At 45.3% G+C, this 19,672-nt stretch overlaps 1 protein-coding gene across 1 annotated transcript in view; it reads left to right on the top strand.

Annotated features, from left to right (window-relative positions):
- BEST1 (bestrophin 1) overlaps window positions 1–7,416 on the top strand; it is a 42,474-nt gene extending 35,058 nt beyond the window's left edge. The window contains exons 9-10 of the mRNA XM_077460774.1: window positions 924–1,075; window positions 6,261–7,416. Coding sequence (XP_077316900.1) covers window positions 924–1,075; window positions 6,261–7,146 — 1,038 coding nt within the window. The 3' untranslated portion in view covers window positions 7,147–7,416. The remainder of the gene's footprint in view (window positions 1–923; window positions 1,076–6,260) is intronic.
- The last annotated feature ends 12,256 nt before the right edge of the window (window positions 7,417–19,672 follow it).

The raw sequence follows: 19,672 nt of genomic DNA on the forward strand, positions 1-19,672 counted from the left end.
CTGGAGGGACTGGTCTACTAGAATCCACAAAGGTGTCATGAATGTTGGAGGCGGGTTAAAGGGTATTTTCTCATTAGTACTAGTACCTGATCCTTTGTTGAAATGTACCCTGGTTCCTCCTCACTCTGTTTATGTGGGTGTGGGCAGGTGGGAACGATGTTCCACATTTGGTGGATGTGCCCTAAAGTTAGACGCTACTGGAAAAGAGTTCAGGCCCTGATCTACTCGATGACCATAATGAATGTCATTAAAAACCTTAAGAATGCACTCTTCAATGAACCTCTGGAAGGAGTCCCCAGATCCAATCAGACCTTGATATAATGTATTTTTGTGAAAAAATTGCCATTGTGGCTATATAGAAGCATCCAGTAGTGGATTTGGCAACGATAAAACGGAAACTATTGTGGATAATGATGAAAATTTGAGAGGGTCTGGAATCCATGGATAAGTTATTTACAATCCCCTTTTTAGTAACGTTTGCTGTAGTGGTTGGGTTTGGCATTCGGGTGGACTATTCTGTCTTTTTTTTTTCTTTCTCTTCTTTTCCTTTTCTTTCTGCTCTTCCCGTGATGGTATTATGACCTCTTGTTTTTGACGATGGGTAATATTTTACTATGAGGGTCATGTTTTGTTATATCTCAGCACAGCTTAAAGCAGACACCTGGCTGTGGCCTACCTAATTCTTACTCATCTATCTAGAACACCCGCTTCTTAGCTTTTCATTTGCCTATATTTGGATGTCTTATAATGATATATTCCGACTTGTATATATTTAATGTCCTTATCCTGTATGCATCTGTTGCATGTTTCCTTCAGTCACATCCCGCCTGTGTTGCGGGATTTTTCTTGAATTTACGGTCAGTAACATTTGCCCTGTCCACATCAATTTAATTGATGACCATTGCTGTGTCCCTCTCCCCCAGGTCTCTCTGATAGCAGTGGATGAAATGCACCAGAATCTGCCCCCACTGGAAAAAGATATATACTGGAATGATACTGACCCGCAGCCTCCATATACTGCTTCCACAGTAGAGACTCGCAGACCATCATTCCTTGGCTCTGCTTTTGATATCAGGTAAAGAAGAAAAAGACTAGAGGGAACCAAGAGACTAGGGACAAATAGAGTTGGGGCTGCCATGTCTATGACAGAAAGAGACAAAATCTTTAGCATATGTATGTGCAAAACTAAGTAAAATGTAGTTAGTAAAAGCAACCTTTCTTGAGAGAAACATGGAGACTGCCATTGCTTATTTGCATGGCTGTCATACTGATCCTCTGGATTCAATGCTGTAATTCCCTAACACAAAATGTTGCATGGCTGTCATACCGACCCTTTGAATTCAATACTGTAAGTCCTTGTTTTGTTATGTTAAGAACTTCTGACGTTACTCTTACTAGTGACTTGGGAAGTACCAAAGACAGAGGGTCAGCATATACCAGCCAGGGTTTTTAAGACAGTGGGCAACAATGGCAGCAATCACATTTCTCCTGTCAAAGGTTTACTTTAGGCTCCATGCATACTGGAGCTCATAAACTGCAGTTTATTGGAGTTTGGGCATTTTTTTTTAAAAGCCCATAAACTCTACTCTATGTTAGCCTATGTGTCCATGCACACATGAAAGTTTTTTAGCTTTAATGAGCAGTGGAGTTTATGGGCTTTTTTCTAAACGCCAGAAATTCACGTTCAAACTGCCGTTTTTCACCGCCAAAAAAATGACAAACGCCGATAAACGCTCATAAACGATTATAAACGCTCATAAACACGCGTTAATTAGTGTTTGGCATTCTATTTTTTCAATGCATTGTGGGAGTTTGGAATGCACTGTGGTATTTTTGGAGTGTCCTCTGTGTATTTTTATTGAAAACACCCATAAACGCTAACGCTAATAAACGCTCATAAACGCTAGTACAAAATGCTGTTAAAAGCAAGTTTTTCAACCAGTGTTTTCTGCCAGCAATCTGGCGTCCAGAAAAAGCTTTTTTGAGCTTCAGCGTGCATGGAGCCTTAGGGTCCTTTCACACGGGGCGGATCAGTTCTGATCCGCCCCGTGGATATCCGCTTGCTCAGCGGGGATCACTCCGTCGATCCCCACTGAGCAGGGAGATGACAGATCCGTCTCTGCACACTGCGCAGGGACGGACGTGTCACAGCGCCGCTCTCCCCTATGGGAGATCGGATGACGACGGACTGCAGTGCCCGTCGTCACCCGATCCGATCCGCAGACGGATGGAAAAATAGCTTTTTCCTCCGTTACACTTTTTCGGATCGGAGCGGGTCGGATGTCAGCGGACATGTCACCGCTGACATCCGACGCTCCATAGAGCTCTATGGAGCACCCGTTCAGGTCCGCCTGAAAAACTGACAGGCGGGCCTGAACGGGACGTCAGTGTGAAAGGGGCCTTAGTGATTTCTCACTCTATCAGGGACAGGTGAGTATATAATTGAGAAGGGAGGGCTGCAGGTGGATGTCTATCAAATATGTGTAACTGCAAAGGTGCAGTTACACTTTAAGGCTCCATGCACACTGAAGCTCAAAAAAGCTTTTTCTGGACGCCAGATTGCTGGCAGAAAACACTGGTTGAAAAACTTGCAGTTTATGAGATCCAGTGTGCATGGAGCCTAAATCACATAACTGCTTGTTGGCCAAGTTTTGCATGCGCTGTACATTGCCATTTATTCTTATGAAATTCAGAGTATGAGCTAGGCAGGACCACGTAGTACTTCATAGGCCCCCGTGGAAAAGCTGCCTACTTACAAGTCTGTAGGGAAAAAGTTTTTCATTATGGCTTGCACTGAATAGACTATCTATGTGTAGTATCACAGGGCCTGCCAGCTTGAAACAAAACAGGAGTGCTATTCAGCTCTGCCCCGGACACAGCTCCTGTACTGAGTCTAACACTAATCTACGGTATATAGCAAGGAATATAATTAGTATGGGAGAGTAAGGGGTCATTACGCTTAGGTTGTTCAAAAGTACAGCCATAGCCAAAAGTTTTGAGACCGACACAAATATAAATTTTTACAAAGTCTGCTGCCTCAGGTTTTATGATGCCAATTTGCATATACTCCAGAATGTTATGAAGAGTGATCAGATGAATTGCAATAAATTGCAAAGTCCCTCTTTGCCATGAAAATTGACGTAATGCCATAAAAAAAATGGATTTTTGTACTCACCATAAAATCCTTTTCTCTGAAGTTCATTGATGGACACAGCACCTTAAATCTTGACCTGAGAGTTATATCGCCACCTTCAGGAGAGGACTAGGCATGCCATGTAAAAACAGCAAAACTGCACAGTACCGCCCAGGGGGTGGTCCGACTGGCTATAACTCCTTACTATACTTTCAGCAGCTCAGTTCGTCAAAAAGCAGTACAAACATAGATAGGAGGGGAAGGTGCTGTGTCCATCAATAAACTTCAGAGAAAAGGATTTTACGGTTAGTACAAAAATACTATTTTCTCTTTCGTTCATTGACGGACACAGCACCTTAAATCTTGACCTTAGGGACGTCCCCAAGCAGTGTCAAAAAAAGAGGCGTGGGAACAGCAAGTAAATAAACTCCAACCATAACAAACAGAACTCCTCAACGGAGGAATTGCAACCTTAAACAGCCACCTGCAAAACCTTGCGGCCAAACCAAGCATCCGAAGATGCACTCACATCAACCTTGTAAAATGTTGTGAAAGTGCGAACGGATGACCAGGTCGCCGTTTTACACACCTGGGAAATGGACGCTTGATGAACGAAAGAGAAACATTTCCACTGCATTTGTGAAGAAGGCTTCAGGGCACCCAAGAAAGTCCAGCAAGCACCAGGACCGTCTCCTACAGTTGATTCAGCTGCGGGATCTGGGCACCACCAGTGCAGAGCTTGCTCAGGAATGACAGCAGACAGGTGTGAGTGCATCTGCATGCACAGTGAGGCGAAGACTTTTGGAGGATGGCCTGGTGTCAAGAAGGGCAGCAAAGAAGCCACTTCTTTTCAGGAAAAAACAGGGACAGACTGATATTATGCAAAAGATACAGAGATTGGACTGCTGAGGACTGGAATAAAGTAATTTTCTATGATGAATCCCCTTTCCGATTGTTGGGGCATCCAGGAAAAATCTTGTCTGGAGAAGAAAAGGTGAGCGCTACCATCAGTCCTGTGTCATGGCAACAGTAAAGAATCCTGAGACCATTCATGTGTGAGGTTGCTTCTTAGCCAAGGGAGTGGACTCACTCACAATTTTGCCTAAGAACACAGCTATGAATAAAGAATGGTAGAAAACATCCTCCAAGAGCAACTTCTTCCAACCATCCAAAAATAGTTTGGTGACAAACAATGCCTTTTCCAACATGATGGACCACCTTTCCATAAGAAAAAGGTGATAACTAAGTGGCTTGGGGAACAAAACATAAAAATGTTAGGTCCATGGCCAGGAAACTCCCCAGACTTTAATCCCATTGATGACTTGTGGTCGATCCTCAAGAGGCGAGCGAACAAAAACAAACAAATTCTGACAAACTCCAAGCATTGATTATACAAGAATGAGCTGCCATCAATCAGGATGTGGTCCAGAAGCTGATTGACAGCATGCCAGGGCACACTGCAGAGGTTTTGGAAAAGAAGGGTCAACATGGCAAATATTGACTCTTTGCATAAACTTCATGTAATTGTCAATAAGAGCCTTTGACACTTATGAAATGCTAGTAATTATACTTCAGTATACCATAGAAACATCTGACAAAAAGATCTAAAAACACTGAAACTTTGTGAAAATCAATATTTGTGTCATTCTCAAAACTTTTGGTCATGGCTGTATAGCCATCCTTTATTGCTTTGTTTCAACAAGTTTTATTTTATGGCTTTGCTAGAAACAGTTGGTTAAAGCGGGAGTTCCGCCGTTTTTTGTTTTTCATAAGCCAGCAGCTACAAATACTGCAGCTGCTGACTTTTAAAATAAGGACACTTACCCGCCCAGCGCGCCCGCGATGTCGGTACCCGAAGCTGATCTCTCGATCGTCTCTCAGGTGCCGACGTCATCTTGGGTATGGGAATCAGGAAGTGAAGCCTTGCGGCTTCATTTCCCGGTTCCCTACTGTGCATGCGCATGTCGCGCTGCTCAATAAGTATGGTCCCCGCTGTCTCTGGGATCCGTGTGATTCCCAGCAGACAGTGGGGGACCTGCGGGCAGTGGCGTAAATATCCGCAGATTCTGTGGATATCTATGCCGGAAGTGTATGCAGATACCTGTACTGTACAGGTATCTGCACCCCCCTCCCCCCTAAAAGGTGCCAATTGTGGCACCGGAGGGGGGGTTCCAATGAGCAGAAGTTCCACTTTAGGGTGGAGCTCCGCTTTAAATTAATGTTTCCTTGTTTTTTTTAAATTGAAGGATGGTTAAAGTTGTCAAATTTTACCGGACTTTGCCATGTTTATGGCCCCTCACCATAATCCAGCTTACATAATACTATACACATGAGACAGGTGTTAGCTGGAATACAACATTCAAAGTGTGGATGTTTTTAAGCATGAACTCTGTTTAAACAGCTAATTATCAGACTTGCATAACTTTTGGTGTGAAACTGCTGCGGTAATATCACAAGGTTATGGTACAGTAAGTGCTAGACAAGGCATGGCATTTTAATACAAAGAAATACACATTTGTTCATTTAAAGTATATGTAAACCCTCGCCTTGTAAAATAATCCATTCAGTTTAAAATAGAAATGAAAAGGCAAACATTTGTGTATAGATAAAAAAAAATTATAAACCCTTTTTTCCCTTTGTTTATGTGATCACATTCCCTCTGTTCTCAGCAGCATAAGAGCTGGGGCAAGAGAAACAGCAGTGCACTAAACTTCAAAGTGAATGTCTGTGCAGAGTGGGGTGTCAGGACAAGTCTGATCATTGGAGGAGGGCACACCGAGTTCCTTGCACAGCTAAAGAACTGAACACGGTGTGTTCATCTGCTTAGTGTGGTCAGTATTTAATAGAAAAGCAGAGACTGGCAATAACACCAGGGATTTCACACAAAGGAAGCGATACAAAGAGAACAGGAGACTTTTCCATTCAAGTACATGTTAGAGCAGGCAGGTATCAAGAAATATGTATAATCTAATATGAAATGTTGAGTTTACATATTCTTTAAGCAACACAAGCCAGCCCACAGATGCTCTCAGAGACATCAGTACTAAAGGAAAATGCTAGTGCTCCCAGACAGTCCTGCCAATCCAGACCTGGTTACCTATTATTTTCATTTTTATCTTCATTTCAGTTTGCAAAAGGAGGATTTGGAATTTCCCCCTCTTGAGCAAATTAATGAAAATGAAGAAGCCAATCATTCAACACCATTGCTTGGACCTCTGGGACGTCTTTTGGGTGTTCATTCTCCAAGTCCACCTCGCACGAACTCACGACTGAGCTTGTTGATGAGACGCAGGAGTGGTATTCCCCAAGCACTGCACCATTTTAATCATAGCGATATTGAAAACCCAAGAGGTGGGGAAGCCCTACGTGACCTTAATGTTTTTATGACCACACCTTTCTATGAGAGGCCTGGATTTTACAGTGCCCCTCAAACACCTCTAAATGGAGGTCCTGCATTCTGTCCTGCTCGCTTTTCTGTGCAAGGGACAACCAATGTTTGCTCATCACAACGTAACAGGAAGATGGGGACATGTAGTGAAAATGAAGAAGAGACATCCAGTCTTTCTTCAGGGTCCAAAGAGTGCTTTGTGTGGCCTCAGGGGGGTACAGAAGACCAGGAGGAAGCTGTCAGCAGCAGTGAAAGTGTTCCTGTTATGAGAACTGAGCAACCTGTGCAGAGTCCCTTACAGATTCCAAGAAGATTAGTAAGAGCCCCAGGTGTCTCTGCATTACTTCTGGGAAACCAAGCATTAGCTTCACCGGATATTCGACACACTCCAGTTCACAAGACATCTCGTCCCATTTTTTCATTTTCTCCAGTAAACTCTCCAAGTTTGCAAAGGTCTTCCAGAATCTCTCATTTGCTGACGGATCCAATCTCTGATGGAAACAGCACAGAGCAGCAAGGAACACAGTGCTCCTCTCCCAAGGACTCAGGCATCAGTCTAGCTGAGGGAGACTTTACACAGCTTATGGAGGTTATAATGGAGGATGGTGAACCCTTGGAAGAATAAGGAAAAAGTGGACAGTAGATCTGTCCATGTAGATAATCAATACAAGCATACACAGAAGTACAATGAACTTACATCTCATAGATGTTTATTAAAGATGCGTCTGGAAATCTTTAAAGAGATGCTTGCCATCCATGTTCTATTGAAAAAGATGGTGTGTCCCGACCAAAATATATAGTTTTATTTTATCTGAAACGTTGATTTAACAGCTACTGTATAACCCAATGCATACTGTTATTGTGTATCTAATATACCATACCCACCACACTCTAACAGTGTTTCCCAAGCTGTGGCATTTGTTCCACTGATGATTATTCAGGGATGATTCAGTATTAGTATTGAGGACCACCGAGGAGGGCCAAGGAGTGACACTCCCTTTTGTAGTCCTGGGAAACCACATTAAAGCGCTGAGCAAACTGTTGGCGCTATATAAAACCTGTATAATAATAATAATAATCTTGTTCCCAATCATTTGAAATGCAAGCTATCCAAGTGTCTGCAAAAGTTAAACACCCCACACCCACTCAGAAAACTAGGGGCGCACTTTTATGCAGGATGCTTGCCTAAGGCAGGCCATACATGGTGCAAATTTCTTTCCTGCAAAAAGAAATTTGCATGATTTCCCCATCAATACAGACAGCGCTGACAGGGGAATCTCTCCTGCTGAGCAATTGTCTTTTCCCAGCAGCCGCCAGCGATATTCACAAGAGAATCCAGCAGGCTGGTTGTACCCAAGTTGATCAATCAACTTGGTATATTCAGCCTGCCCATAAACAGTTAGAATCTTGGCCGGTCAAACCGTGTATTGCTGGCCTAAGGGTTTGGCAGACTTTGAATGCCAAGACTTGCAGGTAGACTGACTTAATGTGGTTGTCAAAGTGGAAGCACAAAAGGGTCAGTGCTCTTTAGGGCTGAAACAACGAATTGATTAAAGCAACTATGAAATTAATCGATTACTATTTTCATAATCGATTAATCGGCCAGTAACTTAATGGGGTAAAAAAAAAAAAAACTAAAATGAGCCCTTTATAGTACAAAAATAGCAAATAATCGCTACTGTAAATACCACTTTCACAGTTCTACAGTAAAAAAAAAATGAACCCCTTACAGTAGTGATTATCTGCTTTTTGTTGTACTATAAGGCTTGATTCACACTAATGGCGCGTACACACGGTCAAACTGTATGACGTACTTAGTCTGGCGGAAAAGTATGCCAGACTGTCCGTCGGAATTTCCGAACGGGCTACTTGCCCACACACGGCACTTTTTGAGCGGACTAATACGGCGTACTAAGTCCGCCGTACTATCCGCCCTACTTTTGAAATGAACGGACTCGCCCACACACACGGAGGAAAGTCCGCTCATTTCGAGCGCATCTCCAGGTAGGCGGGGCCCGCGAAGGAGACGTCGCTGGCCCCGCCGCCTGGTATGGACTTAAAGGAGAACCCCAACGCCGAAAAAAATCGGCGTGGGGGTCCCCCCCAAGTCCACAACAGACCCTTGTCTGAGCACGCTACCCAGCCGGCCAGGAAAGGGGGGCGAGCGAGCGCCCCCCCTCCTGAGCCGTACCAGGCCCCGTGCCCTCAACATGGGGGGGTGCCCAAGGCATCTTGTCCCCATGTTGATGAGGACAAGGGCCTCTTCCCGACAACCCTGGCCGTTGGTTGTCGGGGTCTGCGGGCGGGGGCTTATCGGAATCCGGGAGCCCTCTTTAATAAGGGGGCCCCCCACCCTATGTGAATGAGTATGGGGTACAATGTACCCCTACCCATTCACCTGTAAAATAAAAGTACAAAAAAAAAACACAACACACGAGATAAAATACTTTATTGCACAGCTCCGGGGGTCTTCCGTCTTCGGGGGTCTTCTCGCCAGACTCCTCCGCTATCTTCTTGTAGCTCTTTTACTAGCGGAGGAGTCCGGCTTTCTTCCTCGCCGCCGGCCTCTTCTCCCGACTTCGGGGGTCTTGTCCCCCTCTTCGGTTCTTCTGCCGGGCCACCGCGCCTTCTTATAGCTCTTTTACAGGCGGTGGCCCGGTCTTCTGTCGCCGCCGCCACCGCCTTCCGTTCTTCTTCTTCTCCTTCTTCTCCAGGAGATGTTGACTCGACGCTCTCTCCTGCCACAATGCCAGGGCCGCGCTGCGCGGCCACTTATATAGGGACAAGGGGCGGTGTCACATGGCTTTATGTCACATGGGTTGGTGTCACATGGTGACCCCGCCCCCTTACGATGTCATAGTCCCCATGTGACATCAACCCATGTGACCAACCCATGTGACATAAAGCCATGTGACACCGCCCCTTGTCCCTATATAAGTGGCCGCGCAGCGCGGCCCTGGCATTGTGGCCGGAGAGAGCGTCGAGTCAACATCTCCTGGAGAAGAAGAAGAAGAAGAAGAAGAAGAAGAAGAAGAAGAACGGAAGGCGGCGGCGGCGACAGAAGACCGGGCCACCTCCTGTAAAAGAGCTATAAGAAGGCGCGGTGGCCCGGCAGAAGAACCGAAGAGGGGGACAAGACCCCCGAAGTCGGGAGAAGAGGCCGGCGGCGAGGAAGAAAGCCGGACTCCTCCGCTAGCAAAAGAGCTACAAGAAGATAGCGGAGGAGTCCAGCGAGAAGACCCCCGAAGACGGAAGACCCCCGGAGCTGTGCAATAAAGTATTTTATCTCGTGTGTTGTGGTTTTTTTTTGTACTTTTATTTTACAGGTGAATGGGTAGGGGTACATTGTACCCCATACTCATTCACATAGGGTGGGGGGCCGGTATCCGGGGGCCCTCTTATTAAAGGGGGCTCCCGGATTCCGATAAGCCCCCCGCCTGCAGACCCCGACAACCAATGGCCAGGGTGGTCGGGAAGAGGCCCTTGTCCTCATCAACATGGGGACAAGGTGCTTTGGGGTGGGGGGGCCGCGCAGCCCCCCCTTCCCCAAGGCACCCCCCCATGTTGAGGGCACGCGGCCTGGTACGGCTCAGGAGGGGGGGGCGCTCGCTCGCCCCCCTTTCCTGGCCGGCCGGGTAGCGTGCTCGCACAAGGGTCTGTTGTGGACTTGGCGGGGACCCCCACGCCGATTTTTTTCGGCGTTGGGGTTCCCCTTTAAGTCCATACCAGGCGGCGGGGCCAGCGACGTCTCCTTCGCGGGCCCCGCCTACCTGGATACCCGCTCGAAATGAGCGGACTTTTCTCCGGGCGGGAAAAGTCCGCTCATTTCAAAAGTACGGCGGACTGGCATACACATGGCCGCATTGTCCGCTGAAATGCGAGTACGACGGACAGAATTTCGAAAAAACCGGAATCCTTAGTACGCCGGACTGCACTCTGAAAAAGTCCGCTGAAGCCCACACACGAGCGGACTGTCCGCTGAAATGTGTTTCGGCGGACTAAGTAGGCCATACAGTCCGCTCGTGTGTACGCGGCATAACACGTTTTTTGATGCATTTTGCAGAAATGCAGGGAAATTTTTTTAACTTGGGTTCCTATGGAACATGTTCACATCAATGCATTTTTGTGCCTCTGCGTTTTTGGAAAGGGTCGGGGACTTTTTTCATGCAAAATGCAGCGTTTTGCATGTAATAGAAGTCAATGGACCTGCATCAAAAACGCAAGTACCGCGTTTTTACCACGATTTGCGTTTTTTTTTTCACTGTATATAGCTGGTTGCTAAGTAACCACAGTGTAAAAAAACAAACAAACCGCAAAACATGGCAAAATCGTGGTAAAAACGCATGTCCAAAAACGCGACAAGCACCGCAAAAACGCTCAAAAGCAACATGCATAGATGTGAATCGAGCCTAAAGGGCTGCTTTTAGTTTTTTCTTTAACCCCATTATGTTACTAAACGTCTTAGGCTGGATTCACACCTATGCAGTTTTAGTGCTTTTTGCATTTTCCAGATTTGCACTACAGTCCATTTAACATTGTTTCCTATGGAACACGTTCTTTAGTGGAAATCTGCAAAATGCAAAAAGCATTAAAAATGCATAGGTGTGAATCCAGCCTAATGTGTTTTTTGATGCATTTTTCAGAAATGCAGGGATTTTTTAACATGGGTTCCTATGGAACATGTTCACATCAATGCATTTTTTGTGCCTCTGCGTTTTTGGAAAGGGTCGGGGACTTTTTTTCATGCAACATGCAGCATTTTGCATGTAAGGCTGGATTCACACCTATGCATTTTTAATGCTTTTTTGCATTTTGCAGATTTGCACTGCAGAATGTGTTCCATAGGAAACAATGTTAAATGGACTGTAGTGCAAATCTGCAAAATGAAAAAAGCACTAAAACTGCATAGGTGTGAATCCAGCCTAATAGAATTCAATGGACCCGCATCCAGAATTCAAGTACCGTGTTTTTACCGCGATTTGCCGGCCACCACGTCCTTAACAACCGATGAGTCATCAGCTGTCAGCTGGCTTCCCGCTGAATGTAAAAAAAAATGGCGACAAAATATTTTTTTTTTTTTAAACTGCGTGGGGTCCCCAACCAGGTCCATACCAGGCCCTTGGGTCTAGTATGGATTTGGAGGGGACACCCATGCCAACATTTTTTTTAAAAATGGCGTGCGGGTCCCCCCAAAGTCCATACCAAACTCTTATCCGAGTATGCAGCCCAGGAGGTCAGGAAAGGGAGGGAACGAGCGAGCGTCCCCCCTCCTGAACCATACCAGGCCGCATGCCCTTAACATGGGGGGATGGGTGCTTTGGGGCAGGGGGGGCTCTGCATCCCCCACCCCAAAGCACCTTGCCCCCATGTTGATGGGGACAAGGGCCTCTTCCCGACCACCCTTGCCCGGTGGTTGTCGGGGTCTGCGGGCAGGGGGCTTATCGGAATCTGGAAGCCCCCTTTAACAAGGAGGCCCCCATATACATTGTACCCCTACCCATTCACCTGGATAAAAAGTAGTGTAGTGTTAAAAATTACAGTAGACAGTTTTTGACAAGTCTTTTAATAAAAATCTTCTTCTTCGCTTCTTCCTCCGGTCTCCCTCCATCTTCTCCCGCATCTTCTTCTTCCGCCATTCCCGCCGATGACCCTCCTCCGATGCCGCGTCCACTGATCTGTCGGCGCTGATGTCTTGTATTTTTTTAAATAACTATGGGGGAGTGGCAATTGGATAACGTCATTCGGAGGCCACGCCCCTTGTGACATCACAGAACCATAATGCCTCTGGTTGTGACGTCATGAGGGGTAGGGTCACCGGATGACATCACCTCATGCTTATATAAGTCGTTGTGCACACGGCATTGCAGCGGGAGAGAGCGTCGTATCAACATCAGAAGAAGAGAAGAGGGAACAAGACGACAGAGAAGATCAGACAAGAGCTAACAAAAGAGCGGGCACAAGAGCAGAAGAACCTGGCAGAAGGCACCGGACAGCGGGAGAAGAACCGGAGAGTGTGGAGAAGAGAGTGGAGAAGTCGGAAGAGACCTCTGGAGCTGCATAATAAGACTTGTCAAAAACTGTCTACTGTAATTTTTAGCACTACACTACTTTTTTTCCAGGTGAATGGGTAGGGGTACAATGTATCCCATACTCATTCACATAGGGAGGGCCCGAGATCTTGGGGCTGGGTTTTGGAGGGACCTCCACGCCATTTAAAAAAACAAAATTGGTGTGGGGGTCCCCTCCGAATCCACACTAGACCTAAGGGTTTTTTTCTCTTGATTTTTTTTTTAGCTGGCACTTTTTTCTTTTTACATTCAGCGGGAAGCCCGCTGACAACTGATGACTCATCGGTTGTTAAGGACGCGGCGGCCGGCTTCCCGGTGTTCTGAGAAAGGTCCCCCCATTGGATAGTGTCCGCCCTATACTGCGCAGGCACAGCACTTGTGCAATACGGAGGACAAAGGAGACGCCAAAAGTCTCCGAAGATGAACAGCTGATTATCAGCTCTACACGGCGCCTGCGCACTTAATAGTACATTTTGTCAGACGCTGCCGATGTTGTCAGTACTTTGTAAGAGGGCCCCTCGCGGGCTCGATACGCTCACCTTGCTTCGGGCATGACCTCGCTGTGCCAGGCATATTTATATTCTAACTCTATGTCCACTTGGATGGTGGGGCTTGAACCTGGACTCTAACGATCAGCTTCGGAGACTTTTGGCGTCTCCTTTGTCCTCTGTATTGCACAAGCGCAGCATAGGGCAGCCACTATCTGAAGGGGGACATTTCTCAACAGGACACCGGCCCCCTCCTTAGCAACCAGCTATATACAGTGTAAAAAAAGCCCACAAAAAGCAAACCGTGGCCAAATTATGGCAAAAACGCGTGTCCAAAAACACGGCAAGCACCGCAAAAACGCTCAAAAGCAACATGCATAGATGTGAATCAAGCCTCAAAGTATTCAGATCGCCAAAATCAGCGATTCTGAATACTGTAATTTTTTTTAAATCATCGCCATTGGCAGCCGAGTAAACCAGAAGTGATTGTGACGTAGAATCAGGCTTTGTTTGGGCCTCAGCCTAGGCAGCGGATGCTGTAGGCATCATGCTGGTTGAACCCCTTCAAGCCATGAACGCAAATTTGCGTACGGACAGCGTAAAGGGGATAATCAATATTACACAAAGTAGCCAAGGGCCTAATGCAATGGACTTCCAGCATACGGCAGTGGCTAGAACTTCTGGCTACCAACACTAGAGTCATCAGTTTGACTTTCAACAATAGCATTACGTGCACAGAATTTCCATGTTCTCCCTGTGCCTGTGTTTTCTCCCATACTTCAAAGACATGATGTTAAATGAATTGGCTCTAGTCTATGTAAGAATGTGAGTTAGGGATCTTAGATTGTAAGTGCCTTGAGGGCAGAGACTAATGAGAATTATATAATTATATATATATATATACACATGCTCACCAACCACTTTATTAGGTACGCCCTTGCTAGTACCAGGTTGGACCCCCTTTTGACTTCAGAACTGCGTTCGATCTTTGTGGCATAGATTCAACAAGGTGTTGGAAACATTCCTCAGAGATTTTGGTCCATATTGACATGATAGCAACATGCAGTTGCTGCAGATTTGTCGGCTGCATGCACATCCATGATTCAACTCTCCCGTTCCATAACATCCCAAAGGTGCTCTATTGGATTGAGATGGTTTCATAGTTGGGTTGAATAAAGACACTAGTCCATCCAGTTCAACCTGAGTGAGTGTCTACAATTGTCCCTATCCCTGTACATTGCACACTCATGTCGGTCCCTACTCTCAAGAGGCCCACGATCTAAGGTCCCCATTCATATAGTAGGGCCAATTTTGGACAGAGGCCAATAACCTACCTGCATGTCTTTGGATTGTGGGAGGAAACCGGAGTACCCGGAGGAAACACACGCAGGCACAAGGAGAACATGCAAACTCCAGGCAGGTAGTGTCATGGTTGGGATTCGAACCAACGACCCTTCTTGCTGCTAGGTGAGAGTGCTAACCACTACACCACTGTGCCGCCCCTCGCGATCTGATCTGATGACTGTGGATGCCATTGGAGTACAGTGACCTCATTGTCATGTTCAAGAAACCAGTTTGAGACGATTTGAGCTTTGTGGCATGGTGCATTATCCTAGCCATAAGAAGATGGGTACACTGTAGTCAAAAAGGGATGGAGATGGTCAGCAACAATACTCCGGTAGTCTGTGGTGTTTGCCCTTGTACACACGGTCGGAAATTCTGACGGAAAATGTCCGATCGGACCATGTGTGGGCTCCATCTGACTTTTTCCGTCGGAATGTCCGACCAACAAAGTTTGAGAGCTGGATATAAAATTTTCCGACAACATGATCCGATCAGACTTTGTCCGATCGTTTGTAGAGAATTCCAATCGGACAAAGTGCCACACATGCTCGGATCAAATAACGAGACCAAAGCTATTGGCTTCTAGCCTGAACATAGTCCCCGTCGAAACGTACGAACGTCATCACGTTCCAAACGATCGGATTTTCCGACAACTTCGTCCGACCGTGTGTATGCAACACCAGTTTTGGAAAAAAAATCTGACGGATTTTGTTCTCGGAATGTCTGACCGCTTGTACAAGGGCTTTAAGTGATGCTCAGTTGGGACTAAGGGGTCCAAAGTGTGCCAAGAAAATATCCCCCACACCATTACACCACCAGCCTGAACCGTTAATACAAGGCAGGATGGATCCATGCTGTTTACACTAAATTCTGACCCCTACATCTTAAGGTTGCAGTTGAAATCTTCTATTGTCCAATTTGCAAATTGTAGCCTTAGTTTCCTGTTCTTAGCTTACAGGAGTGGTACCCGGTGTGGTCTTATGCTGCTATAGCCCATCTGCTTCAAGGTTTGATGTGTTGTGCATTCAGAGAGGGCATTCTGCATACCTTGGTTGTAACGAGTGGTTATTTGACTTACTGTTGTCGCCTTTCTATCATCATGAACCTGTCTTCCCATTATCCTCTGACATCAACAAGGAATTTTTATCCACACAACTTACGCTCACTGGATATTTTCTCTTTTTCGGACCATTCTCTTTAAAACCCTAGAGACAGTTGTGTGTGAAAATCCCAGTAGATCAGGCGTTTTTGAAATACTCAGACCAGCCCATCAGCACCAACAACCATGCCATGTTCAAAGTCACTTAAATCCCTTTTCTTTCCCATTCTGATGCTCGGTTTAAACGTCAGCAAGTCATCTTCACCTTGTCTAGATGCCTAAATGCATGGAGTTGCTGCCATGTGATTGGCTTAGTAATTTCTGTTACCAAGCAATTTAACAGGCGTACCTAATAAAGTGGTCAGTGAATGTAAAGTACTGTGCAAATTGGCAGCACAATAAAGTACCTGTAATAACTAAGGCAATATGTCTAAATATATAACAAGTGCAGTGCTCAGAAAACCTAAAATGATCAAATTAAATAGTAATGAATAATAATCATATGAATCACAACGATCTTACCATCCAATGTCTCCCATCCAAGTACTAACCAGGCCCAACCCTGCTTAGCTTCCAAGATCCGGCACACTGAGGGTGGTGTGGCCTTCGGCCTTACATATGACCACTCTTATATGGAGGGTCGCATTATTTGGTAAGCCTGGTGTGTGACCAATGACACCTGGGAGACCTCACATGTGTTTGATGGTGACAGCTTGATGAGCTCATCCGATTTTCTCATCACGGCTTGTGGAACTCTTTTTATTCTGTCCTAGTGTATTCTCTATTGTAAATGCCTCTGTATGAATTCCTGGATTTAAGCACTTTGTTCATTTATGTTTTTGTATATTACCACTATATCTCAGTTTATGTAAATCATTTTGATTACACATATTGCTGGTAACAATAGCTGTCAGGGTAAGCCTTTAGGCCGCACCACCCTGAATGTGCCTGATATCATTTGATAAGCAGGGTTAAGCATTTTCATTACTGTTTAATTAAAATTTTGGGGGCGCCGCACTTGTTATATACAGTGAGGCGGGAAAAAAAAAAAAAAAAAAAAATAAAGAGTATTTTCTCCCCTGCTGATTTTGTACATTTGCACACTGACAAAGAAATGATCGGTCTATAATTTTAATGGTAGGTTTATTTTAACAGTGAGACAGAACAAAAAAACTGAAATTCACATTTCAAAAAAGTTATAAATTGATTTGAATGAGTGAAATTAGTATTTGACCCCTTTGCAAAACATGACTTAGTATTTGGTGGCAAAGCCCCTTGTTGGCAATCACAGAAGTCTTGTTTCGTAGTTGGCCACCAGGTTTGCACACATGTCAGGAGGGATTTTGTCCCACTCCTCTTTGCAAAGCCTCTCCAAGTCATAAGGCCTCTTTCACACTGACGTCCCGTTCAGGCCCGCCTGTCAGTTTTTCAGGCGGACCTGAACGGGTGCTCCATAGAGCTCTATGGAGCGTCGGATGTCAGCGGTGACATGTCCATTGACATCCGACCCGCTCCGATCCGAAAAAGTGTAACGGAGGAAAAAGCTATTTTTCCATCCGTCTGCAGATCGGATGACGATGGGCACTGCGGTCCGTCGTCATCCGATCTCCCATAGGGGAGAGCGGCGCTGTGACAGGTCCGTCCCTGCGCAGTGTGCAGAGACGGAGCTGTCATCTCCCTGCTCAGCGGGGATCGGCTGAGTGATCCCCGCTGAGCAAACGGATATCCACGGGGCGGATCAGAACTGATCCGCCCGTGTGAAAGGACCCTTAAGGTTTTGAGGCTGATGTTTGGTAACTCGAACCTTCAGCTCCCTCCACATATTTTCTATGGGATCAAGGTTTGGAGACTGGCTAGGTCACTCCAGGACCTTAATGTGCTTCTTCTTGAGCCACTTCTTTGTTGCCTTGGCCATGTGTTTTGGGTCATTGTCATGCTGAAATAACTATCCACAACCCATTTTTAATGCCCTGGCTGAGGCAAGGAAGGTTCTCACCCACAATTTGACAGTGCATGGCCTGTCTAACTCTTTGAAGTTGTCCTGACCCCTTAGCGGGGGTACCCCCAAAGCATAAGGTTTCCACCTCCATGTTTGATGGTGTTCTCCAAGCCCAGCAAGTTGAGCTGATGCCAAAGAGCTCAATTTTCATCTCATCTGAATCATTCAGAAGTTCATTAGCAAACTCCAGACAGGCCTGTACATGTGCTTTCCTTGAGCAGGAGGACTGCAGGATTTCAGTCCTTCATGGCGTAGTGTGTTAATTGTTTTCCAGGCAACTAGTGTCCCAGCTGCCTTCAGAGCATTGACCAGATTCTTCTGTATAGTTCTGAGCTGATTCCATACCATTCTCATGATCATTGCAACTCCATGAGGTGAGTGAGATCTTGCATGGAGCACTAGAGACTGACAGTTATTTTGTTCCATTTGCAAATAATCCCACCAACTGTTGCTACCCTATCAAAGCTGCTTGGCCATAGTCTTGTAGCCCATTCCAGCCTTGTGTAGGTCTACAATATTGTCCCTGACATCCTTGGATAGCTTTTGCATCTTAGCCATGATGGCAATTGGAATCTGTGGACAGGTCTGTTATTACGGGTGTATGTATATATATATATATATATATAAAAAAAACACATTAGGAGCATTCTCTTAAAGGGAGTGCTCCTAATCTCAGCTTGTTGCCTTAAACACCTGTGAGCCAGAAATCTTGCTCACTGATAAATAAGTAATTCCCTATTCAAATCAATGTATAACTTTTAAATGTGTTGCTGGATATTTGTTCTGTTTCAGTTAAAATAAACCTACCATTGAGCACAGATATTTCACAAGGCAATAGGCTTGCCATATGAAACCTTGTTACCACAGTATTTGGAAACTGACCTTCATTTTGAAACCTAGCCTGCAGTGATTTATGGAATCTCAAATATTGCTATGTACATTTATTCAATAGCAGTCTCATTCAAACCCACCCGAGCAGTATCGCTTAAAGTGGATGTAACGTCACCATCTTATTCTTAGAATGCCCTGTGCTAGCTTGAGTTGTGCCCCAGTGTATGATTTATAAAATATGCAGCTTTATCTTATTTCAGCACCCCTCATGTGACTGACCCCCAATCTGAGAACTACAGCAGGAAGGGCTGCAAATACCCCACTGATGCAAGCTGGGAGGATGAGGAGAGCGGCAGTTAGTCACCAAAAGGCACTCTGAAATGATCTAAAGCTGCATTTTTTATATATATATATATATATATATATATAGCACATAGGCTTAAGCCTAATAGGGGATTTTAGGAATATATTTTTACCAGGATGGGAGAAGCAGATCAACCCTGAGACTTGCTGACAGGCAGTGAGAGCAGGCTGGTGAAGGTAGATAACTTGACCAGTGTCATGGACCAGCAGCCATGATAAACCAAAGGCTATCAGTAGGCCAAGGGCCAGTTAACACCAGGAATGTTGATTCAGTTGGTGCGATTTAAGACTCAGCATTTTGAATGCGCTGAATATCACTGGACTGCAGCCAAAATAGTGCATGAACAGCAGCCGGATCATATGGTACCATGCAATCTGGTGCAGGCAAATGAACTGCATACAGGGTTTCATTAAAAAGTGTTATTGAAGTTTTGCCAATAATGGCATGCTGCATGCCACCAAAAAAAGTTTTGGCAAACCACATCCTGGCTTTTTGGTTTGTCCAGAATTCATTTTGGTGCACCACTACATCTATGTATAATAAAGCTAATACATTTGGTGTTTAATACAACTTTAAGAGGTTTTAAATTAACACATGGCAAGCAAAAGTAAAATATGCCAGCAAAAAAGGAAAGCCATGCTGGCCTCCACTGAAGATGGTCCAAGACAATGACTTCATACTTACAGCACTACTGCATGCTTATTTCAGATAGTGAGAGACTATAGGGGCCCAAAACAGCTTCCCACTTCCAAAAACAGACTGTATGCATCTTTATGAAAGACACGTTAGGACATGCCCATTATTTTGCACATGACTTGATCGCCTGTGCTGTGTAGAAATGGTTAAAATTATTCCTGCACGATTCCAGTCTCAAATATTGGGTGGTTTTAGATAACATTCTGGCTATAATCCAATAGTTGAGTAACCTAGCACATAAAAGCTACTCCCATTTTACACA

The sequence above is a fragment of the Lithobates pipiens genome, unplaced genomic scaffold (assembly GCF_037356315.1).
Source record: "Lithobates pipiens isolate NorthernLeopardFrog02 unplaced genomic scaffold, aLitPip1_a1.2 Scaffold_10, whole genome shotgun sequence".
In the NCBI taxonomy this organism is placed as follows: domain Eukaryota; kingdom Metazoa; phylum Chordata; class Amphibia; order Anura; family Ranidae; genus Lithobates; species Lithobates pipiens.